The sequence below is a fragment of the Bos mutus genome, chromosome 14 (genome assembly GCF_027580195.1).
Source record: "Bos mutus isolate GX-2022 chromosome 14, NWIPB_WYAK_1.1, whole genome shotgun sequence".
Classification (NCBI taxonomy): domain Eukaryota; kingdom Metazoa; phylum Chordata; class Mammalia; order Artiodactyla; family Bovidae; genus Bos; species Bos mutus.
The window spans coordinates 30,123,180-30,150,130 of NC_091630.1; the positions used below are offsets into that span (position 1 = coordinate 30,123,180).

Sequence of the window (26,951 nt, forward strand, 5' to 3'; positions counted from 1 at the left end):
AGTCTGTACCAAAAGAAGTTTCACATTTTTAAAGAGTTAAGGAACAAAAGAAAAATTAAATCAGAATATGCTACAGAGATATATGTGGCCAGCAAAGCCCAAAATATTACCTGGCTCTGTGCAGAGAAAGTTGCTAACCCTTAAACTAGAGTAGAGATGGGTAGCTAGACTGTAGTTGGATGAAGAATAGCAGTTTATAAGGAGATACAAAAATAATCAGAATCTTAACAATGAACAGAAGGAGAACTTTGAAATAGCTGGTGGAAGATGCAGGCTGAATGAATTTTTGTTATTGATTTTTTTTAAAGGGGAAATAGAGTCATTAAAATGGGAAAATCTGGAACACTGACTTAAGAGGCTTGTGCTGTGCTGATTCACTCAGTCATGTCTGATTCTTTGCAACCCCATGGGCTATAGCCCACCAGGCTCCTCTGTCTGTGGGGATTCTCACAACAAGAATACTGGAGTGGGTTGTCATGCCCTCCTTCAGGGGATCTTCCCAACCCAGGGTTCAAATCCAGGACTCCAGCATTGAAGCTGGATTCTTTACTAGCTGAGCCACCAGGGAAGCCCATGAATACTGGATTGGGTAGCCTATCCCTTCTCCAGGGGATCTTCCTGACCCAGGAATAGAACCAGGGTCTCTTGCATTGTAGGCAAATTCTTTACCAGCTGAGCTAATATAAAATAAAAAACTAAAACTGACTGATTAACTTTAGAAAGCATTAGTGACAGTCCTCTGTCACTTGAGAAAAGTGCTAAAGAAAAATGAAAATACACAGGTTTTATGCTGGGAATTTACTGGAATTAATGCCTGATTTTCCTTTTAAAGAACTGAATGCAGTGATGTTAGGTGGCTTGAAAAGAGTCATGAGTTTGAAAAAGCCAAAGCTTTTGATGGGTTTCCTGCTGCTGCTGCTAAGTCGCGTCAGTCGTGTCCGACTCTGTGTGACTCCATAGACGGCAGCCCACCAGGCTCCCCCATCCCTGGGATTCTCCAGGCAAGAACACTGGAGTGGGTTGCCATTTCCTTCTCCAATGCATGAAAGTGAAAAGGGAAAGTGAAGTCGCTCAGTCGTGTCTGACTCTTCAGGACCCCATGGACTGTAGCCCACCAGGCTCCTCCAGCCATGGGATTTTCCAGGCAAGAGTACTGGAGTGGGGTGCCATTGCCTTTTCCTACCAAAGTTTAAAAATACAACAATATATTCAAAACACACACACACACACAAAACAAACAGTAAGTTGTACTGAGTTGGGTGGCTAATGAATATTTTACCTTTTTTCCTTTTAATGTTCTATAAAATGGTAATAAATAGTAAGAATTATACATATTAAAATTAGAATTCCCCAGAACAACAACAAATTGACAGTGATGATAATAACCAAAGACGTATTGCTCTCATCACTCATTATTGTTTGAGATTAGAGTAGTCAGGTGTATTCTTATTTTGGCACTGATAACTTTATTCAACTAATAATATTACTGATGAGAAAATCATTCAAGAATAAGCAGCATGCTTTATGTTAATTTTCTTCCTGATTTTAAAGTGCTCCAAAATGACAATACTTTGAAAGAATATGGCAAATGTTCTTATTTTTACATTTGGAAAGAATGAATAGAAATAAGAGCTTCTAAGTTAAGTTCTGCTTTTTGACTTAGTCAATGGCACCCCACTCCAGTACTCTTGCCTGGAAAATCCCATGGACGGAGGAGCCTGGTGGGCTGCAGTCCATGGGGTCGCTAAAGTCGGACACGACTGAACGACTTCACTTTCACTTTTCACTTTCATGCATTGGAGAAGGAAATGGCAACCCACTCCAGTGTTCTTGCCTGGAGAATCCCAGGGACGGGGGAGCCTGGTGGGCTGTCATCTCTGGGGTCGCACAGAGTCAGACATGACTGAAGCGACTTAGCAGCAGCAGCATGAACATTCTGCTATTCCACATTACCATACATCTGATAGCCTCAATGTGGTTTTTGTTATTTTATTTTGTATAACAAACATTTGGTGGCAGCTCTTGTTAAAAATCTCATTTATAAAATATGAAAATACGATTTGTTTTATATATGTATATAATGCATACACTTATGTATACATTAAATGTATAAATGTATACATTCATGTATATAATGAATATATACAGGGTTGCTGTATAATCACAGCTCTTTATGGTACCTAGTATTATGTTAGATTTTGTTATTTGTACTGGAAGCAATAATTTTATATTTTTTCTGGTCATTACTTACAGTATGGCCTATTTTATAGTCAGTTATGTTGAATACTGTGATGACTGATACTATTTTATGCAGTAAGTTATGCTGCAGGAAACTTATGCAGGAAAATTCACTATGCTGTGAGGTAAAGATGTAATCTGTTGTATGTTTATATAAATCCAAATGAAAGCATGACTAAGTCAGGCCAACTTTACTAATTCTTCTAAAGTTGATTCCTAGATGCTTTCTGTATTCATGTCTCTCTTCCTGTTTTAATTTCATTTTATTGGCTAGTTCAGAAAAGGTCAGCTTTTAACTCTCTGGCTCTATTAAACAATCAGTAGAATAAAAGCAAGGCAGGACCTTTTATTCTATTCTTATTTTTGCCATTTGACTCATACTTGTCGGCCTTTTGTCAAACTGGCTGTGTTTTTAAACAGCAGATATCCATTGTGATGCACTGCATAAGAACTCACCTGTTGCTGATTATAACTTATATGATACATATGACTACCCTTAAATCTATATTAATAGCATTTTTGTAGAACACATGTATTATGAGAAGAGATATTCTGTGATTAAGTAAAATGAACATGGTTTTATGCTATGAGACTTAACTGAGACTTTAGTAAAGTTTGGGGAATGTCATACTCCTTCTTACAAACTTATTTGATCATGGAGACCCTTTTTCATTTCACAGGACCAATGTTCCTCAGGATATACTTTACAAAATGCTAATTCTAAAATGTGCTATTATTTTGAAAATAATTCTAACATTTATATTATTTGCTGTAATTAGTTATGATTTCATAGCACTAAAGAATTGTTTTATATATACATATAGAGTGAAAAAATTTAAATACTAAAAATGTGAAATGACCTACTGTATCATAAAATGCCATTATTCTCTTTTTAACCACTTTCACTGAGGTATAGTTAAAGTGTTGTGTTAGTTTCAGATGTACAACAAAGTGACATATACATGTATGTATACATATATATCCTTTTTCAGGCAAAATGCCATTATTCTTGACACTTTCTCCCTGACTTGCTTATATCTTCCTGTAGCTTATCAGCCTCTCCTCTCCTCTCTGCCACTGTAACTATTGTAAACCAGACTCCCAAAAGTTTCCATTTGGGCTCTTTCAACAGACTCCAAGTTCCACTCATCCCCACAAGTTCCTACCACAGCTAGTGATTTTTTAAACACAAAAGTCTTAGAATTTTCCTTTTCTCTTTCTAGAACATATCTGAAACACAGTAGGTTCTCCATAAAAGTCTAGTAGGTGATTAAATGAACTATGCTTGCCCAGACCATGCTCTTCTAAAATGGTGTTCCATATCAGCACAACACAGACATTTCATTTGGTTGAAATTACCCCAGAAATTGACTTAAATCCAAGACATTCAAGGTATACCCTGTCCTGCTTCTGCCGTTCCTGGTGCTGCTTGTGTGTTCGTACAGGGCATACCTGGTACCTCTTTTGTGAAACAGCAGTTAAGGAGACTCCAGTGTTCACCATGGCGGATGATAAGAAAGCCCAAGGAAGGACTCATGACTGACAGCAAATATAATACTGACTTGAAGGTACTACTGAAGCTAATTCAGTTATTATTTTTTTATTCCAGTTATTTTGCTCTGTTATTTTTTTTTTTCCTTTTAAGAGCATCATAAAAATCCTTGCATACCTTGTTTGACTGGAGAATTTTAAAGTTTTTCATTTATCATTGTAAACCAAGGGAAATTTTATAACATTTTTGTACATAGCTGTTACATGTAGGACAGTCTGTCTTTATGTAGGGATGTGTGTATGTGTGTGTGTGAGTGAGTGTGTGCTCAGTCACATCCGACTGTTTGTCACACCATGGACTGTAGCCCACCAGGCTCCTATGTCCATGAAATTTCCCAGGCAAGAATACTGGAGAGGTTGCCATTGCCTTCTCCAGGGGATTTGCTGGATGCAGGGATGGAACCTGAGTCTCTTGCATCTTCTGCACTGGCAGGCAGATTCTTTACCACTGCTCCATGTGGGAAGCCCTAAGTAGGGAGAAATTTCTGTTAAAAGAAATGAATCCTAGATAGTTTTCCCTTCAAGTCAAGTGTCTTGTCGTTTAAATAAACATCTTGTTTAAAGTGGGGGGGGGGAAGATGCATCCTTTCAGTAAATCCATGTAAGCCTTTTTTTTTCCTTTCTCTGGGATTGACTTATTTGCTGTTTCCCTGATTACCAGGAATCAGTATTGCTTCACATTTAGAGACACTATATGGGTAGGATATGTATCTTTAAACATTGGAAATATATGAAAGGATAAGATTTTTACAATCTGATAGCCACATGGATATTGAGTTTCACTGAAGGAATGGTAAACATATCTACCATTCATTTCACAGCAGCAAATCTTTGCTACCAGTTTATCTGTGTGTAACTTACCCTCACTGAGGTGGCGGTCACCCACACAATTCAATATTGTATTATTTTTCTTTTTCCTTCTTTTCCTGTTTGCTTTTTTAATCCTCTTTTGGATAAATGTGTATGATTTAATTTGTACAAGTAAAATATGTTCATGCTGTAACTATACTGTGAACTATGAAGCAGTGATGCAATAAACAGATATGGTATTTCTAGGGAAATCTGTGGAAGATCAAAACTACATTTTGAGGATTCTAGAGCAATAAAAAGGACTTCCCACTGATGGTTTGACCAAGTGTATGCGTTGGAAGAGGACTGCTGCTGCTACTGCTAAGTCACTTCAGTCGTGTCCGACTCTGTGCAACCCCATAGACGGCAGCCAACCAGGCTTCCCGTCCCTGAGATTCTCCAGGCAAGAACACTGGAGTGGGTTGCCATTTCCTTCTCCAATGCATGAAAGTGAAAAGTGAAAGTGAAGTCACTCAGTCATGTCCGACTTGTCGCGACCCCATGGACTGCAGCCTACCAGGCTCCTCCGTCTACGGGATTTTCCAGGCAAGAGTACTGGAGTGGGGGTGCCATTGCCTTACTGAATAACAAGGAAAATCAAGGTACCTTCCACTGAGAGAGATAGAAGGCTCTCAAATCATTTACATGGAAGAGGTACTTATGTGTGCATATATCTTAGACACTTTATATTATACCCAACACAGCCTTAAACTACTCACAATTTCAATTCTGTATTTTCATTGTGTAATGCATAATTTATCATCAAATATACTCTATATTGAAAATTACTATATAATATATAAAATTTTCTCAGAGAGCAAGTTTAGGTACTTTCAAAAGCGATGAACCTTACAGGTCAAAAAAGAGCAATATGGTATACATTAAATCAATGATTTACTATATGTGGCCTGTAACCCCTTCAGGTCGAAAGAATTGCTGTACTTATAAAAGTAGGGTCCACTTCTAGTGGACCCTGATATAGCCCACTTGAATGTCACAGAGCAATACCGCATAGGAACCTGGAATGTTAGGTCCACGAATCAAGGAAAATTGGAAGTGGTCAAACAGGAGATGGCAAGAGTGAACACTGACATTTTAGAAATCAGTGAACTAAAATGCACTGGAATGGATGAATTTAACTCGGATGACCATCATATCTACTACTGTGGGCAAGAATCCCTTAGAAGAAATGGAGTAGCCATCAGAGTCAATAAATGAGTTTGAAATGTAGTACTTGGATGCAATCTCAAAAATGACAGAATGATCTCTGTTTGTGTCCAAGGCAAACCATTCAATATCACAGTAATCCAAGTCTTATTCCCTGACCAGTAATGCTGAAGAAGCTGAAGTGGAACGGTTCTATGAAGACCTACAAGACCTTTTAGAACTAACACTGCAAAACAATGCCCTTTTCATTATAGGTGACTGGAATGCAAAAGTAGGAAGTCAAGAAACACTTGGAGTAACATGAAAATTTGGCATTTGAGTACAGAATGAAGCAGGGTAAAGGCTAATAGAGTTTTGCCAAGAGAAAGCACTGATAATAGAAAACACCCTCCTCCAAAAACACAGGAGAAAACTCTACACATGGACATCACCAGATGGTCAACACCAAAATCAGATTGATTATATTCTTTCAGCCAAAGATGGAGAAGCTCTATACAGTCAGCAAAAACAAGACCAGGAGCTGACTGTGGCTCAGATCATGAACTCCTTATTGCCAAATTCAGACTTAAATTGAAGAAAGTGTGGAAAAGCATTAGACCATTCAGGTATGATCTAAATAAAATCCCTTATGATTATACAGTGGAAGTGGGAAATAGATTAAAGGGACTAGATCTGATAGACAGAGTGCCTGATGAACTATGGATGGAGGTTCGTGACATTGTATAGAAGACAGGGATCAAGACCATCCACAAGAAAAAGAAATGCAAAAATGCAAAATAGCTCTTTGAGGAGGCCTTACAAACAGCTGTGAAAAGAAGAGAAAAGAAAAACAAAGGAGAAAAGGAAAGGTACACCCATTTGAATACAGAGTTCCAAAGAATAGCAAGGAGAGATAAGAAAGCCTTCCTCAGTGATCAGTGCCAAGAAATAGAGGAAAACAATAGAATGGGAAAGACTAGAGATCTCTCCAAGAAAATTAGAGATACCAAGAGAACATTTCATGCAAAGATGGGCACAATAAAGGACAGAAATGGTATGAAACTAGTAGAAGCAGAAGATATTAAGAAGAGGTGGCAAGACTACACAGAAGAAATGTACAAAAAAGATTTTCATGACCCAGATGGTTAGGATGGTGTGATCACTCACCTAGAGCCAGACATCCTAGAATGTGAAGTCAAGTGGGCCTTATGAGGCATCACTACGAACAAAGCTATTGGAGGTGCTGGAATTACAGCTGAGCTATTTCAAATCCTGAAAGATGATGCTGTGAAAGTGCTGCCTTCAATAGGCCAGCAAATTTGGAAAACTCAGCAGTGGCTACAGGACTGGAAAAGGTCAGTTTTCATTCCAATCTCAAAGAAAGACAATGCCAAGGAATGCTCAAACTACCACATAAATCCAAGCCAGGCTTCAGCAATATGTGAATGTGAACTTCCAGATGTTCAAGCTGGTTTTAAATAAATAAATAAGAAAAAAAAAAAAGAAAAGGCAGAGGAACCAGAGATTAAATTGCCAACATCTGCTGGATCATCAAAATAGCAAGAGAGTTCCAGACAAACATCTATTTCTGCTTAATTGACTGTGCCAAAGCCTTTGACTATGTAGATCACAACAAAATGTGGAAAATTCTGAAAGAGATGGGAATACCAGACCACCTGACCTTCCTCTTGAGAAATCTGTATGCAGGTCAGGAAGCAACAGTTAGAACTGGACGTAGAGCAACAGACTGGTTCCTAATAGGAAAAGGAGTACCTCAAGGCTGTATATTGTCACCCTGTTTAATTAATTTATATGCAGAATACATCATGAGATCACTGGGCTGGATGAAGCACAATCTGGATTCAAGATTGCCAGGAGAAATATCAATAACCTCAGATATGCAGATGACATCTCCTTTATGGCAGAAAGTGAAGAAGAACTAATGAGCCTCTTGATGAAAGTGAAAGAGGAGAGTGAAAAAGTTGGCTTAATGCTCAATATTCAGAAAATTAAGATCATGGCCTCTGGTCCCATCATTTCATGGCAAATAGATGGGCAAACAGTGGAAACAGTGGCTGACTTTATTTTTCTGGGCTCCAAGATCACGGCAGATGGTGACTGCAGCTGTGAAATTAAAAGACCTTCACTTCTTGGAAGGAAAGTTATGACCAACCTAGACAGCATATTAAAAATCAGAGACATTACTTTTCCAAATCAATGTCTGTCTAGTCAAGGCTATGGTTTTTCCAGTAGTCACCTATGGATATGAGAATTAGAGTATCAAGAAAGCTGAGCACCAAAGAATGGATACTTTTGAACTCTGGGATTGGAGAAGACTTTTGAGAGTTCCTTGGACTGCAAAGAGATCCAACCAGTCCATCCTAAAGGATATCAGTCCTTAGTGTTCATTGGAAGGACTGATGTTGAAGCTGAAACTCCAATACTTTGGCCACCCGATACGAGAACTGATTCCTTGAAAAGACCCTGAAGCTGGGAAAGATTGAAGGCGGGAGGAGAAGGGGATGACAGAGGATGAGATGGTTGGATGGCATAACAGATTCAATGGAGATGAGTTTAGGTAAACTCTGGGAGTTGGTGATGGACAGGGAGGCCTGGCATGCTGCGATTCATGGGGTCGCAAAGAGTTGGACACGACTGAGCGACTGAACTGAACTGAACTTAGTATATTCCCAAAGTTATGTCACCAACCCCACTAACTAATTTCATAATATTTTTGTCACCCCAAAAGAATTCCTATGCTTATCAGCAGTCACTCCTCATTTGCTCCACTCCCAAGACCCTAGACATCATTAATCAATGATTTTGTAGGAAACTATGTACAGGAAGGCAAGCTCTTAAAATGATTTTAATGGAGTTATTGGTGCATTTAAAAAACTTAAATCTCTTGTCGTTGCTTGGTTTCATACTTCCCTCTCAATTTTTACCAATTATAATCCCTTTTATTATTAAAATATTAGTTAAAATAGCTAACATATCAGCCTAAGATACGTAAGTTTAGAGAGAGAGAGAAAAAAAAAAACAAACCAACCCTGTAGCAATTTATTAACTCCTATTTGATCATCTCACAAACGTTGCTTTCTCAAGAAAGTTTTGTTCCTGTTTTCCAGATTAGTTTAGAAGCCCCATCATGCAGTTTTTCATCAATTAATTTCATGACATTCATAACAACTTGTAATTATATATTTATTTGTAAAATACCTATTTCTGTCTCTTGACTCCATGACCTCTTAAGTTAAAGTTTCTATGTATTTTTTGCACACTGTTTCTACCTCTGGAGCCTGGCATAGTCTGTGTATATAGTGGGCTTCTAATAAATGTATGCAGTGAATGTTAGGAAAAATAAAATATACATTATATTAATATCTTGCTGTTGACTAAATGCATAGAATGCAAAACTCAGAGATTTTTCAAAACTCTTTGCTTAGGGTATCACAATAAATGCAACCCAAAGTTTAAGTATCAGAGAGGTGTAGTTTTGATTTCCAGCTTAATTATTTACTGACTTGAGTAGGCCTGGAAGAGGGGAAAATTCAAACTGGAATTGGAACACAAAATGTCTGCTCCATCTGGCATATGATGTGGTCTAAAATGAAATGAATTAAGAAACTCTCCTGACCTACTCCAGAATCTCCTGGAAGTGCTATAATGAGGCTTTCATGAATGCCTTAGGAAGATAGACTAACCTCCTCAACCCCAGAAGGAATACAAAGCTTTGAAAAAGGCAGGAGAAACTTCTCTGGTGTTTCTGCTACTCTTCACTTGAGAGACACAGGGATGCCTTTTAGCGGTCCTGCCCAGTCATTTTGCCCTCCACAGTTATTTGCTTTCATTTTCCTCTCCTCTTAATTTTCCCTAAGGATAAAGAGTAAAGTTCTCCATCCCAAAGGAACAGGGACCTACATCTTCCATTCAGCTGTCTGCTCAAGGTTTGGGAGACTTTCCTGTGCTCAGCTATTGATAGTGTGGGTGATATCCTCGATTTCTCTGGATTCTTTATCCTTTAGAAATCTGGAGGGAAACAAGAGCCAACATTACTAGTGAAAGGGAGTAGGAATTGGCCGATATTCCTTTTTTTTTTTTCTTGTAATTCAGGGGTTTCTTTACCTTGTTTCATAAATTAGATGGGATAAAATGTCTATATTTTCATTAGATTCTAGCTAATGTTTTATAACTAAATTTTAGCATTTCCTTTACTTTTGAATGTAAGAAACAAAGTATGTTAGCAACAGAAGTAACTGGGACTTTGTTGACAAAAAAAATCAGATATATTTTATATTACCTAAAATTGTTGCAGATACCTCAAAATATTGTTTATTCTTATCACTACTAAAAATTAATTGAAACTGTAACTTCCAAGTTAAGGCATTAATTAAGTATATATATTACTACATAAAAGTATTTTTTTATTACAGTACTTTGATAACTATATGGATATAGTTATTATATTATTATTGAAATAATATTTCAATATTATTGGTTTCTCTTCCAAGCCTATGTGAGTTATTTTACTTTGTGTGTTTAAAAAGATGATGAGATATCACCAGCCAAAATGTCTATCATCAAAAAATTTACAAACAACAAATGCTGGAGAGGGTGTAGAGAGAAGGGAACCCTCCTACACTGCTGGTGGGAACGCAAATTGGTACAGTCACTATGGAGAATACAATGGAGGTTCCTTTAAAAATAGAGCTGTCATATGACCACCCTATAATCCCACTTGTGGGCATATATTCAGAGAAAAACATAATCTGCACCCCAATGTTCATTAAAGCACTGTTTACGATAGCCAAGACATGGAAGCAACTTAATGTTCATCAACAGAAGAATGGATAAAGAAGATGTGGTACATATAGACAATGGTATATCATTTAGTCATTAAAAAGAATGAAATAATGCCATTTGCAGCAACATAGACCTAGAGATTGTCATACTGAGTAAAGTAAATCAGATAGAGAAGGAGAAATATCGCATGGCACCCCTTATATGTTGAATTTAAAAAGAAATTATATAAATGAACTAACTTACTTACAAAACAGAAAGAGACTTACAGGCTTACAGAATGAACTTATGGTTGCCAGGGGTAAGCATAGGGAAAGGGATAGTGAGGGAATTTGGGATGGCCATGTACCACACTAATACATTTAAAATGAATAACCAATAAGGACCTATTGTATAGCACAGGGAACTCTCCTCAATGTTATGTGGCAGCCTGTAGGGAAGGAGAGTTTGGGGGAGAATGGATACATGTGTATGTATGGTTAGTCCCTTCACCACTCACCTGAAACTATCATATTATTGTTAATTGGCTATACCCCAATAGAAAATTAAAAAAAATTAAATTAAAAAAATGAAAGATGATTCTAAGGTCCATAGGCTTCATCAGAATATACACATACACATAGAAGGGAATTCTATTCTAATTAGATTCCTCCCAAATCACCTGTCCTTGTCATTTTCTGTTTACTTGTTTCCTTAAGGAAGACTGATTCAGAGATTGTTGCTTTGACCTAAGAAGATCTGAAAAATATTAGTTGCATTGCAGTACCCTTTCTTTCCTGCTCTTTTGCTTCCTTTCCTAGGAGGATCAATTAATTCTTTCCAGCATCAGAAAGGTCCTAAAATTCAGGTTTGAAATTTTGGGAGAAAGACCTCCTCTTAAGGTTGATGTAAGTGAAACTCCCTTAGTCGTGTCTGACTCTTTGTGACCCCATGGACTATATAGTCCATGGAATTCTCCAGGCCAGAATACTGGGCAGTCTATTCCTTCTCCAGCGAATCTTCCTGACCTAGGGATCAAACCGGGGTCTCCTGCATTGCAGGTGGATTCTTTACCAACTGAGCTATCAGTGAAGCCCTAAGGTTGACATATTCTTGAAGTTATTTAAACCATAGCCTAAATATGGTTCAGATTTACTCAGTAATTCTCCCATGTGGCTCAATATCAACTCAATATCAACTCAATATCAACTCAATATCAACTCAAGTTGAGTTGATGTGTTTTGGGGTTAGGAATCATATTCCCTGTTGCTCAGGTAACTCTATTTTGTTGTCTTTTATGTATACATCTCCCTCAGGAATATAGGAGTGAATGGCTCACTGGTTAAAGTATACATATGAAATGAAATTTTCTGTGTTTGACAAAGGGCAGGGAGGCAGCAATCCCCTTTGCCTCTCTCTTAGAGGGTTTCCTTGAAAACACAGTAGATAAACCTTTTGATTTTACAGTTAGAGCTTCCAGCTATTTGACCTTTGAAACTGTAAAAAACATACTTCTGAAATTAACTCAGGGTTCTTACAAGATTACTCACAAGGTATGCATGAGAAAAAGCATACCAATTTCCCTCTGAATGAGACAAAAGAAGTGTTACTTGTTCTTTTTTTAACTGTATACATTTGTGTGAGATTCTGTCTGGTCTTTATGGTGTCTTTCACAGACTGCCTGCAACAAGCATTGTACTCCAGATATGCGTATTCAATAATAAAATTGCTTTCTTTCTCTTCCAGGTTTTGTGCAATGAACTTTGTTAGTAGGATTCCTGTTCCGCAATAGAAGTAAAGAACTGGCTATCTTTAGATCTAGTGTCCTAGTGTGTGTGTTAGTCGCTCAGCCATGTCCACTCTGTCCCATTACATTAATACAATTTGAATCTCACCATGACTTCTAAGGACTTCACAGGTGGTGCTAGAAGTAAAGAACCTACTGCCAATGCAGGAGACATAAGTGCGTTTGATTGATCCCTGGGTCAGGAAGATCCCCTGAAGGAGGGCATGGCAACCCACTCCAGTATTCTTGCCTGGAGAATCCCATGGACAGAGGATCCTGGTGGGCTACAGTCCATAGGATTGAAGAGTCAGATATGACTGAAGTTACTTAGCATGCATATATGCATGAATTCTAAGTTATTGTTAAATGCTTTTCTTTCCTCATCTATAAGGAGAGAATTGATTGATTCAATTTTCTGTATAATTTTTTTTTATTTTTCTGCAGATACTGGCAATACATTCTAGGAAGACATGTTTGAAGTCTGACTTAAATATACACTGTGTGTGGTATTAGTTTCTGAGTTGTGTCTGATTCTTTTGCGACCCCAAGGACTGTAGCCAGCCAGGCTCCTCTGTCCATGGGATTTCCCTGGCAAGAATTCTGGAGTAGGTTTCCATTCCTTCTCTGGGGGTTCTTCCTGGCCAGGAATTGGACCCATGTCTCCCGCATTGGCAAGCAAATTCTTTACCACTGAGCCATCTGGGAAGCCCCACATACATATAGTCCTAAATGTAGTGAAGGAGGGCATCTTAACATGATAAAAGGCTATGCAACTACCTATCTGGATACGTTGTGTAGTGACTGAGATATCAAAACCAGGTAAAATAAAAATGGTTTAGATATGAAATCCAAGTCTGCGGTCATAAAAAAATGTGCTCTGAATTATAGATATTGATTTGCAATTGAATTTCTTGTCATAACAGTGACTCTATTTGGTATGCTCCAGAATCCAAAGGAGCAGGGATTTACTTATTACAATGTTAAAGATTCTCTTTGACTGTGTGGGTCAAAATAAACTGTGGAAAATTCTGAAAGACATGGGAATACCAGACCACTTGATCTGCTTCCTGAGAAATCTGTATGCAGGTCAGGAAGCAACAGTTAGAGCTGGACATGGAACAACAGACTGGTTCCTAATAGGAAAAGGGGTATGTCAAGGCTGTATATTGTCACCCTGCTTATTTAACTTATATGCAGAGTACATCATGGGAAATGCTGGGCTGGAGGAAGCACAAGCTGGAATCAAGATTGCTCGGAGAAATATCAATAACCTCAGATATGCAGATGACACCACACTTATGGCAGAAAGTGAAGAACTAAAGAGCCTCTTGATGAAAGTGAAAGTGGAGAGTGAAAAAGTTGGCTTAATGCTCAACATTCAGAAAACTAAGATCATGGCATCCGGTCCCATCACATGGGAAATAGATGGGGAAACAGTGGAAACAGTGTCAGACTTTATTTTTGGGGGCTCCAAAATCACTGCAGATGGTGATTGCAGCTATGAAATTAAAAGACGCTTATGTCTTGGAAGGCAAGTTATGACCAACCCAAACAGCATATTAAAAAGCAGAGACATTACTTTGCCAAAAAAGCTCTATCTAGTCAAGGCTATGGTTTTTCCCGTGGTCATGTATGGATGTGAGAGTTGGACTATAAAGAAAGCTGAGTGCCGAAGAATTGATGCTTTTGAACTGTGGTGTTGGAGAAGACTCTTGAGAGTCCCTTGGACTGCAAGGAGATCCAACCAGTCCATCCTAAAGGAGAGCAGTCCTGGGTGTTCATTGGAAGGACTGATGTTGAAGATGAGACTCCAATACTTTGGCCACCTGATGTGAAGAGCTGACTCATTGGAAAAGACCCTGATGCTGGGAAAGATTGAGGGCAGGAGGAGAATGGGACAACAGAGAATGAGATGGTTGGATGGCATCACTGACTCGATGGACATGGGATTGGGTGGACTCCAGGAGTTGGTGATGGACCGGGAGGCCTGGTGTGCTGCGCTTCATGGGGTTGCAAAGAGTTAGACATGACTGAGCAACTGAACTGAACTGAAAGATTCTCTAAAGGAACATGCAGGAGGCCAAATAGAGTGATTATGTAAGAGTGCCTGGAAACTAGCAGGTGCTCAATAACATCAGCTTCCCTTCCCATTTCCATTCAAATACATTTCCTCCTATCCTATGAAAACAAAACATGCTTTGGTTTTATCCCAATATTACCATAATTTTTTTTTCAATACAGAAAATATTACACATGATTCTGACAAATAATCTGTGCATTTTGTCTGTAAACAAAATTCCTATGTGTAGCTTACTAAAGGAAGATATTTGATGATACTTGAAAGTAGTTTACCACTAGGCCTTTGTCCTATGAATCTCTCATCTACATGCTTTAATTATATCATGTACTTAAATGACATCAAATGCTAAATGGCTTAGTATATTAGATTAGACAATCTCTATAAGCATTTATAACAGAACAGGGTCTAGACTCATTCCACATCTCAAAAAAATTTTGCAAACCTCAAGGAGATTTGAAAAAAGGAATTAACCCAAGGTAAATCATGCCATTTAAACAGAAGATATGAAATAAAAATTCAATTATTTAATTCTTCATACAAAAACAATATGATTTAATTAAAAGTAGGTTATACCAGGTTACTAATGAAATATAAATCTAAAGTTGGACATCTAGGTTGCTTCCATGTCCTGGCTATTATAAACAGTGCTGCGATGAACATTGGGGTACACGTCTCTTTCCCTTCTGGTTTCCTCAGTGTGTATGCCCAGCAGTGGGATTGCTGGATCATAAGGCAGTTCTATTTCCAGTTTTTTCATTTTGATATTTGGCAAAACTAATACAATTATGTAAAGTTTAAAAATAAAATAAAATTAAAAAAATAAAGTTGGAAAGCTATGATCATACAATGAACTTTTTCTTTTTTTCCTTTAAAACTTTCTCTTCAGTTGCCAGAGTAAGAGGGCTTTCCTTTCAAAAGTGTTTATTATTTCATATGTATTAAGAGTTGGAAGCTGAGCAAACAATGGTTTCAGATGACTACTGAATGTCTAAGTTTACCACAGTTGTGTTTATACACTTTGATCAGTCTTACAGGTCAGTGCTAATTGAATTAATTCTTTTTCCAGAATCCAAGACTTATATTAACATGAATGAAACAAAGGCATTAACAATAACACTGTAGATTTTCAAAAGAATTAACACTGACTATATTTATTAAGGCATGTGCTTTCAGTGCAAAGTTGTATTTCAAATGAAATGTAAAAGTCCATTTCAAGTGAACACTTTTACCAGTTATTGGTAAAAGAAAACTGTTTTCTTAATTCTCATACCTAGCCTAGAGGAAGATTACAGAAGTAAGTAGGGAATCCAAAATCTCACACTTCTTTTTGGTGCCATGTATTCCTTAATGAAACATTTAATCAACTAAACTTTTGGTTAAGAACCAGGCCTTAGTCTTGAGAGTTATAAAAAGATCAATAAAAAGGTCATTGCATTACCCAGCCTATCTACAGGACAGTGATTAAGAAAATGGACTCCCAAATAAGACTGCTGGGCAAGTATGACTGAGTAACTACTTTAACCTCTTTGTCTTGGTCTCTAATATATAAAAATAAGAATTTTAGTATTCCCAGTTCTAAGAGTTGTGGTGAAGTATAAAATGATATTTATATAAAACTTCAAACTCTGAGCAACACAAGATTCCCAACAGTCCTCCTTCCCATGGCACTTTGCCTATTGAGTTGCTTGAAATTCTACCAATATTCCCTGTTTACTCTTTCTTCTACATTTTTGGGCTTCCCCAGTGGCCCTAGTGGTAAAGAATCCACCTGCCAATATAGGAGACACAGGCAATGTGGGTTCAATCCCTGGGTCAGGAAGATCCCCTGGAGAAGGAAATGGCAACCCACTCCAGTATTCTTGCCTGGGAAATCCCATGGACAGAGGAGTCTGGTGGGTTACAGTCCATGGGGTAACTTCTACACAATGCTCACAAGACTGTTTTATTAATATATTGAGCAATGCACCTTATCTGTCTGTATCTCATCAGATTGCAAACTCTTCAGGGACAAGGACAATATTGAATTCATATCTTTATACCTAATAGTTATTAATACTACAGAACTAGGTATAATTGATACACCTAAGCACCTGAGAAAAAGGAATGAATGATACTCTGTCTTTAGAATAAGTGGCAAGCTAGTGATTCTTTAATAGTTCAAATATGTTTATTCTTAGGGTATTATTATTATAATTATGTATCATTTGGATGCTCACTGTATGCTACAGCATTAGACAAGATCAAGAATATTGTGTTGGTTTAGTCACAGAGTAAAAAGTCATGGCAATGTCGAGCATGGTGACTATATGGACAGGGAGGCCTGGCATGCTGCGATTCATGGGGTCGCAAAGAGTCGGACACGACTGAGCGACTGATCTGATCTGATCTGATTGTATATTTAAACTTTGCTTAGAGAATATATCTTAAAAGTCTTCATTGAAAAAAAAAAACAAAACTGTAACTATGTATGGTGACAGATATTAACTGGACTTACTACAGTGATCATTTGGCAATACATATAAATATCAAATCATTATTTTGTATACCTGAAACTAGTTTAATGTTATATATCAACTATACCTCAATCAATAAATCAACTAACAAAATTATAGTACTGTGCTGTAGCCAGTATTCCAAATTTAATGAAGTATACATCAGAGATATCTTTATCCAGGATACTGTTTCAATTTTAGATATATTGATTTCATCCTGGGAACTTTGGAGAGCAGGGGGAAGTGAATAGAAATGGTTTTTCTATTAAAAAGACAAGTGATCATAACCTACAAGAAGTGAGATAGCTAGTCAGCAAGAGAGTTGGAGAAAAAGATTTAAAGAGCAAGGACAACAAGTGCAAAAGCCCTGAGGTAGAAGAGTGATGAGTGTTTTGAAGAACCCTCCAGGAGGCCAGTGTGGTTCAAACAGTAAAGTAAAAAGGGAATATATTTACAGAGGTCAGGGTGTATATGGGCAGATTAAGTAGAGCTTCATAGTATAGGATATTTGGCATTTATTCAGATTTAGGAAGTACTGGATGGATTTTGAGTACTTATGTGACAATCTAACATATGGTTTAAAGATTACTGTGTTCAAAGGAGATGGTATGCAGAAACAACGAAATGAGAGAAACTAGTCAGGAGAGAAGTGGGCGGCAAGAGATGACTGGTGCTCTAGATCAGGGTAGAGATATATTTACATAAACAAATGACATACAATTAGGTGAAATAAACCAAGTAATGAATACTAAGAGACAATACAGATTCTGTCACCATTTGTGTTTTAATACTTTTATTTAATATTGAATCAGATCATGGATAAGAATGATATAATTTAATTTCTATTTTAATCCAGTATGTCTATAGATAAAACATCTCAGAGTTTCAGTAAAGAATGAAAAATAAGAAGGGAAAAAATTATTTTCCCAGTGCAAGTTTTTTTTTGGATCACTAAGTGAACTGCAGGTACAGATACCCTGTTCTGCCATAATTTAATATATGTGACGCTGTCATGAGATACACTGCAGGATTTCTCATTCCTGAGGACTTACCACAGGATGCTATCATTTTGGATCTAAATTCTGACAAATATAATCTCCTGGTGTCCACTATAAGCTCTAAAAAATATTTTCTTCAGATTTAAAATGTATGCTTAATCCTGAACCATGATAAAAATCTTTTCCTAGATAGACAAACTTTGTAAGTTCTTAGGGTTCAGATCAGGTGAAGAAAATATTTACCAAGACCTTTCTTACATAAATTAATGTCTCTTACATGCAAAGGAGTAATATGAAGCTCAAGACTTTATGAACTTATGTTGCTCCAGGGTGAGACTAAATCAACATTAATCAATCAATCAATTGATCTATCTTTCCTTATTTTGGCACTTAAGAATCATAGTCTAATAGCCAACCCCCTACTCATGTACTCTGCAACAAAGTCTACCAGTCAGTCAAAATCTCCTGCCTCCATTATCAGATACTTTAGTTAGGATTTCTACTATAGAGTAAGACTGAGCATGTAAAGCACAAAAAACTGGCAAGCTAATTCTCAAACACTGATGAAATTACAAATAAAGGCATAAACAAATTTACATGTGACAAGGGCAACTACTGGAATAATCAAAAATAACATAACTCTGAAACACTGAAGAGATAGGCTGTAGATGTGACATAACTATTTATCTTTTGTATCAGAAAATCAATAGATATTATCTAATGCTGGATAACAAGCAATAGAGCTTCATGTTATATAGAGAGAGCCACCAGAGCAATTAGAAACAGAAATTATTAGAAAGCTCAGTTGAGGAATAGGAGATTAGAAAAGGGTAAAGCAGATGAACATTGATTTCCATTATGTTAAATTGCAAGCATCTTGGTATTATTTCCTTAGTTATCATATGCACATTTTACTTTGCTTAGAAAATACAAAATTTATCTTAAGAGTAATTTATACTTATGAATAACAAAAACTTCTAGCTCTATTGCACATGCATTACACACTAATTTTGACTTTTGAGGTATTAATTTATTAAATCTGAATGTCAGCCAGTTACTGTATATGATCACCATGAGGGAAAACAAATAGATACATGAACAGCTGATAAAGAAACTAAAATTTATTAAGTTCTTCTTAGTTTATGACTAAATAATATTTAGTAATAGCCATATGACTAAATGTTTTAAATAAGTTATTTAATATAATTCCCCCAACAACTTTGCAAATTACACAATATTATCTCATGCTTATATGTGCAAAATAAACAAGGTCTCACAGTTGACTCAGGCTTTTCCTTTGTTTTTAAATCATTGTTTACAGTTAAAAGTACCTAGCTTTAAAATTTGGATTTTCCTTTCCTCTCTAGTATATAAGAAATTATCCAGTATTATCATATTTTTAAGAAAGATGTATCAAGTTTTTTTGTCTAAGAGCTTAAAGCATGTATTAATAACTTTAAATTGATTTTTATATCTTAGTATTATGGCTAAAAGTCTAGTGACATCCAACTTTGTTCTTGTTCAGTTGCTCAGTTGTGTCCAACTCTTTGCAACAGAGAAGCACCACACCAGGCTTCTTTGTCCTTCATTATCTCCTGGAGTTTGCTCAAACTCATGTCCACTGAATCAGAAATACTATCTGCCATCTCGTCCTTGGCCATCCACTTCTCTCCCTGCCCTGAATCCTTCCTAGCATCAGGGTCTTTTACAGTGAGTTGGCTCTTGAATGAGGTAGCCAAAGTATTGGAGCTTCAGCTTCAGGATCAGTCCTTCCAGTGAATATTCATGGTTGATTTCCTTTAGGATTGACTGGTTTGATCTTGCTGTCCAAGGGACTCTCAAGAGTCTTCTCCAGAACAACAAATCAAAAATATCAATTCTCTGAAGCTCAGCCTTCTTTGTGGTCCAATTCTGACATCCATACATGACTACTAGAAAAACCATAGTTTTGACTGTATGGATCTTTGAGTGCAAAGTGATGTCTGTTTTTTTAATTTGTCATAGCTTTTCTTCCAAGGAGCAAGTATCTTTTAATTTCATGCCTGCAGTCACCATCCTCAGTAATTCTGGAGCCCAAGAAAATAAAATCTTCACTGTTTCCACTTTTCCCCCATTCACTATGAAGTGATGAGATAGAATAACATGATCTTAGTTTTTTGAATGTTGAGTTTTAAGCCAGCTTTTTCACTTTCCTCTTTCACTTTCATCAAGAGGCTCTTTAGTTTTTCTTTGCTTTCTGTCATTAGAATAGTAACATCTGCATATGTGAGCTTGTTATTTCTCCTGGCAATCTTGATTCCAGCTTGTGAATTATCCAGCCCAGCATCTCACATCATGTACTCTGCATCTATGTTAAATAAGCAAGGTGACAATATGCATCCTTGATACACTCCTTTCCCAATTTTTAGCCAGTCTGTTTTTCCATGTCTGGTGCTAACTGTTGCTTCTTATCCTGCATACAGATTTCTCAGGAGACAGGTGCGGTGGGGGATGTGAGGTATGGTATTCCCATCTCTTCAAGAATTTCCAGTTTGTTGTGATCCACACAGTGAAAGGCTTTAGCAAGTCAGTGAAAAATATGTAGTTTTTTTTTTTTAATTCTCTTGCTTTTTCTATGATCAATGGATGCTGTTATCCAACTTAAATGATGGTAAAAATTATTCTCTCTTAAGTAATTTTAAAATACTCAACTCCTGTGCTATTTTCAGGAATGAGTGACTGTTTATTCATATAAAAATCAGTTACATTTAGTTAATGTTAAAATGACAAAAAAGGTTAGTTCATCTGAAACATAACATACAATGCAAAGTGCAATGCATGATTTCCAACGCTATGCATGTTTTTGGAACACTGTTAAAACTTACAAGTATTAATACGCCAGTATTTGTTGGGAAGTTTACTAGGTCTGATTTACTATGTGTTGTGATTAATAACTGAATCTTCACAATAACCTATTGAATTAACAACTGTTATCTGGTTTTTGAGAGTTAAAAATCAAGGCTCAGCTTGCCTCAGGTTATACATAGAGTAAGAGAACATGAAGTCAGATCTGTTCTTACCTCTAAATTGTCTGTACATATGACTGTTCAATCAAATATATAAAGTACACTTAATTAAGATATAATTGACCCATGAAACATTGGAAATGTTGAAAATAAATAGGATTATCTTAGGTGAGCATATTCTTTGTGAATGGTATATATTTTGGTACTCTAGTCTTTCCCATCTAAGTCACTGAAATACACCTATTTAATCATTTATTCCAGTGATTAACACTTAGCTTTTTGATCTATAGTTTTCTGTGTCCTTTTGAGTTTTCTCCATCAAATTTTTGGTTTATCCATGTCTGATGTTGCAAATTTTCCATGGTTTATAAACGATTACTGACTAAATTTTGAAAAGTGCTTTTCTAAGTTTAGTATGCTTTTTTGCCTATAAAAGGATTTCCTTTTTGTATGGATATAAATTATAAGATAATAAATCACTCTTTCTCTTCATTTTCCATAAAATTTCATGTCATCATTTTATTTTCCTCTTTGGCAAGATTAAATCCAAAATAATTACTTCCCTTTTTATTTCCTTTATCTTGTAATGCAAAAAAGCAAAATGGCTGTCTGGGGAGGCCTTACAAATAGCTGTGAAATGAAGAGAAGCAAAAAGCAAAGGAGAAAAGGAAAGATATAAACATCTGAATGCAGAGTTCCAAAGAATAGAAAGAAGAGATAAGAAAGCCTTCTTCAGCAATCAATGCAAAGAAATAGAGGAAAACAACAGAATGGGAAAGACTAGAGATCTCTTCAAGAAAATCAGAGATACCAAAGGAACATATCATGCAAAGATGAGCTCGATAAAGGACAGAAAGTGTATGGACCTAACAGAAATAGAAGATATTGAGAAGAGATGGCAAGAATAAACAGAAGAACTGTACAAAAAAGATCTTCATGACCCAGATAATCACGATGGTTGTGATCACTGACCTAGAGCCAGACATCCTGGAATGTGAAGTCAAGTGGGCCGTAGAAAGCATCACTACGAACAAAGCTAGTGGAGGTGATAATTCCAGTTGAGCTATTCCAAATCCTGAAAGATGATGCTGTCAAAGTGCTGCACTCAATATGCCAGCAAATTTGGAAAACTCAGCAGTGGCCACAGGACTGGAAAAGGTCCGTTTTCATTCCAATCCCAAAGAAAGGCAACACCAAAGAATGCTCAAACTACCACACAATTGCACTCATCTCACATGCTAGTAAAGTAATGCTCAAAATTCCCCAAGCCAGGCTTCAGCAATATGTGAACCGTGAACTTCCTGATGTTCAAGCTGGTTTTAGAAAAGGCAGAGGAACCAGAGATCAAATTGCCAACATCCACTGGATCATGGAAAAATCAAGAGAGTTCCAGAAAAGCATCTATTTCTGCTTTATTGACTATGCCAAAGCCTTTGACTGTGTGGATCACAATAAACTGTGGAAAATTCTGAAAGAGATAGGAATACCAGACCACTTGATCTGCCTCTTGAGAAATCTGTATGCAGGTCAGGAAGCAACAGTTAGAACTGGACATGGAACAACAGACTGGTTCCAAATAGGAAAAGGAGTTCGTCAAGGCTGTATATTGTCACCCTGTTTATTTAACTTATATGCAGAGTACATCATGAGAAATGCTGGACTGGAAGAAACACAAGCTGGAATCAAGATTGCCAGAAGAAATATCAATACCCTCAGATATGCAGATGACACCACCCTTATGGCAGAAAGTGAAGAGGAACTAAAAAGCCTCTTGATGAAGGTGAAAGTGGAGAGTGAAAAAGTTGGCTTAAAGCTCAACATTCAGAAAACAAAGATCATGGCATCCGGTCCCATCCCTTCATGGGAAATAGATGGGGAAACCGTGGAAACAGTGTCAGTCTTTATTTTTTGGGGGCTCCAAAATCACTGCAGATGGTGATTGCAGCCATGAAATTAAAAGATGATTACTCCTTGGAAGGAAAGTTATGACCACCCTAGATAGCATATTCAAAAGCAGAGACATTACTTTGCCAACAAAGGTCCGTCTAGTCAAGGCTATGGTTTTCCCTGTGGTCATGTATGGATGTGAGAGTTGGACTGTGAAGAAGGCTGAGCGCCGAAGAATTGATGCTTTTGAACTGTGGTGTTGGAGAAGACTCTTGAGAGTCCCTTGGACTGCAAGGAGATCCAACCAGTCCATTCTGAAGGAGATCAGCCCTGGGATTTCTTTGGAAGGAATGATGCTAAAGCTGAAACTCCAGTACTTTGGCCACCTCATGCGAAGAGTTGACTCATTGGAAAAGACTCTGATGCTGGGAGGGACTCGGGGCATGAGGAGAAGGGGACGACAGGCCTGGTGTGCTGCGATTCATGGGGTTGCAAAGAGTCGGACACGACTGACTGACTGATCTGATCTGATCTGATCTTGTAATAGATGAAATCATTACATCAAGTCAGTTCAGTCAGGTCAGTTATTTCTGAATCTTTGTGACCACATGGACTGCAGCACACCAGGATTCCCTGTCCTTCACCAACTTCCAGAGCTTGCTCAAACTCATGTCAATCAAGTCGGTGATGCCACCCAACCATCTCATCCTCTTTCGTCCCCTTCTCCTCCTGCCTTCAATCTTTCCCAGCGTCAGGGTCTTTTCCAAGGAGTCAGTTCTTCGCATCAGGTGGCCAGAATATTGGAGTTTCAGCTTCAGCATCAGTCTTCCAATGATTATTCAGGACCGATTTCCTTTAGGATTGACTGGTTTGATCTCATTGCAGTCCAAGAGACTCTCAAGAGTCTTCTCCAACACCACAGTTCAAAAGCATCAATTCTTCAGCGCTCAGCTTTCTTTATAGTCCAACTCTCACATCCATACATGACCACGGGAAAAACCATAGCCTTGACTAGACGGACCTTTGTTGGCAAAGTAGAAGAGACACCCCACACCCGAGGTAAGAGAAACCCAAGTAAGACGGTAGGTGTTGCAAGAGGGCATCAGAGGGCAAACACAGTGAAACCATCCTCACAGAAAACTAGTCAATCTAATCACACTAGGACCACAGCCTTATCTAACTCAATGAAACTAAGCCATGCCCGTGGGACAACCCAAGATGGGCGGGTCATGATGGAGAGGTCTGACAGAATGTGGTCCACTAGAGAAGGGAATGGCAAAGCACTTCAGTATTCTTGCCTTGAGGACCCCATGAACGGTATGAAAAGAACAAGCTTAGAGAGGTTAAATGACTTGTGGTAGTTAGAAATCATATATATATATATGTTGCTGCGTCACTTCAGTCGTGTCCGACTGTGTGTGACCCCAGAGACGGCAGCCCACCAGGCTCCTCTGTCCCTGGGATTCTCCAGGCAAGAACACTGGAGTGGGTTGCCATTTCCTTCTCCAATGCATGAAAGTGAAAAGTGAAAGTGAAGTCGTTCAGTCGTGTCCGACCCTCAGCGACCCATGGACTGCAGCCTACCAGGCTCCTTGGCCCATGGGATTTTCCAGGCAAGAGTACTGGAGTGGGGTGCCACTGCCTTCTCCAATATATATATATATATAATTCTCATAGGTGAATACATTAAATTTCTAACAAAAACAACCATGTGCATTAGACACCAAAAATCCAAACTTTTAATCAACAGATCAGAGTTGCTGGTTTTTCTTGTTCCACTGAAATCACAGTAGTAAATACACTTTATTTTATAAATTCCTCCAGCTATTTATCCAGAAATATGTATTCATGAATTTCTGAACCATGATCATTAAAACTTATTTCATTGTTAACTGGGGACTCCTACAGTTTTCCTTCGTTTGTCCAGTAGATCATCTCTTCAAAATCATTAGAAAGAGCTGCTTATTTACTGTGGTTAACTGCTTAGCAAATTCCCTATCCCCAAATGAGGATGATGTTTCTGTTTCAGGTGCCTCTGTTAACTGTCTTAGTCTTAAAAATATTTAGTCTCTTTTTGAATATATTTTTCCCTAAGACTTTTTCTAAGATATATGATATTTTCTTGGCCATGATCATTGTCAGATCCTTCAGCATTCTGAATTTGATGCACTGGTCTTGTACTAACTATAGCTGTAGCAGATCTGACAACTTTCATCTGATATTATGTTACTGAAACTAACTTTAGTTATTTCTCCATCTTTTTGCACACTTGGGTCTTCCTTGTGCTTTTGGAGCTGCCTCAGTAGCTCTGACTTGGTCACTCCTTTTAAACAACTTAGTTCTTAGGAGAAATGTATGTATCTCCATATGCTTGGTTAAGATCTACCACTGATTATTGATAATATTCTAGGTATTGCATTTATCTACTTTTGTTGAAATAACAGTTTCAATGTGTTTCTTCCTCATTACTCAGTCAATATTTCCTGAGAACCTGAAGTTTTAGGAACTCCTTTAAATTCTTAAGATAAAAAAAAATGAACAAAATATCCCTGCTCTCAGAGAGCTGGCCCACTATAACATGCACATTGCTTTAGAGACACGTGGGAATATAAGCACTTTTCCAAAATCATTTATTTACAGAAACCAGTTAAAAAGTCCTCGATAAAATCTGCATTGCCTACACCACACTTGTAGATCATGTGTTAAATGGTTGATTTGTTAAAAAAAAACAGAAGTAGCTTTAATTGATTCTAATTATAAAAACTCAGCCAAAAGGTAGTTTCTTACCATGACAACTTGGTAAGACTCTATTCCATCCAGGTCTTCCATCATCTCCCATGATACAGGTGAGTGTTGAATATCCTTGAAGAATGTAACCAGCATCACAGTAATAGGTTACTGTTGACCCTAATTTATAATCCATTCCCAGTCTGGTGCCATTCATTATATTGCCTGGATCAAAGCAGGACTCTCGGAGTTTTGCTGTAAAGTAATGTTGATATAAAATGAATTATTTTAAAATAGCACATTCTAGGAAGCTATCAGTATATCTTCATCTCTGCCTCTAAATAGACAGAAAGCACCAACATGCTTTCTGCCTCTGCTTCAGAGCTAAAAGTACAAAGTAGCCCTCAACCATATCTGATGTTTTGTTGATTTATATTGGTTAAAAAAAGATAAAATTCTTCATTGGTCTTCTCGTTAAAATTAGTATCTAATATATATAGTCAAACAGGGTTTCAGAGTTTATTATAATTATGTTATCAACCATGCATAAGTATTTTAAATGAATTATTTGGAAAAGAAGAACTTGTTTATTTAATATTTCATTATTTAAACAATCTTCCCCCAAATAAAGTACACTCCATTTCATGTGACTGAACTTAGATATAGTACTACTGCCTATGCTAATTTCAGTTAATCACCAGGAAGAAAGTAAAAGATCCTATGTCTCCACCCTGAAGCCATTTCTCTTAACTTACCTCCTGTACTCATTCCGCACATATCTGTCAGAGATCTGCCCATTAAAAATAATAGCAAAATCTTTATAATATCCAAACCATGATCTTATTGGACACAGTCTATATCAAAGCCAAGAATTTTCAAAGGTAATAGTAAAACGCAAATTAAAAAGTAAATTCCATTCACAACAAAGAACTGTTTAAAGAGACTGACAGAATATTTTGAAAATATGGGAGAAATATATTAGTTCATCCATTTTGGCAAATAAGTGGTAGAATACTTTTGTTATACCAGATCTGGGTAACACATGAATATTTACGTTTTATTATCATTGCAGATAAATAGAAATGTACAATGTAACTGCTAAATCACTTCAGTCGTGTCTGAGTCTGTGCGACTGCATAGACAGCAGCCCACCAGGCTCCCCCGTCCCTGGGATTTTCCAGACAAGAACACTGGAGTGGGTTGCCATTTCCTTTTCCAATGCATGAAAGTGAAAAGTGAAAGTGAAGTCGCTCAGTCGTGTCCGACCCTCAGCGACCCATGGACTGCAGCCCACCAGGCTCCTCCGTCCATGGGATTTTCCAGGCAAGAGTACTGGAGTGGGGTGCCATTGAAGGGCTGTCACAAATTCAAGATAACAAATGTGATTTGCTACATTAGAATTTATCTTATGTT

General features: G+C 37.4%; 1 protein-coding gene across 3 annotated transcripts in view; it reads right to left on the reverse strand.

Moving 5' to 3' along the window:
* Nucleotides 1-26,951, reverse strand: part of CSMD3 (CUB and Sushi multiple domains 3) — a 1,469,470-nt gene that overhangs the window by 298,169 nt on the left and 1,144,350 nt on the right. For all 3 annotated transcript variants that reach the window (XM_070382828.1, XM_005887888.2, XM_005887887.2), the window contains one exon: nt 25,599-25,793. In XM_070382828.1, coding sequence (XP_070238929.1) covers nt 25,599-25,793 — 195 coding nt within the window. The remainder of the gene's footprint in view (nt 1-25,598; nt 25,794-26,951) is intronic.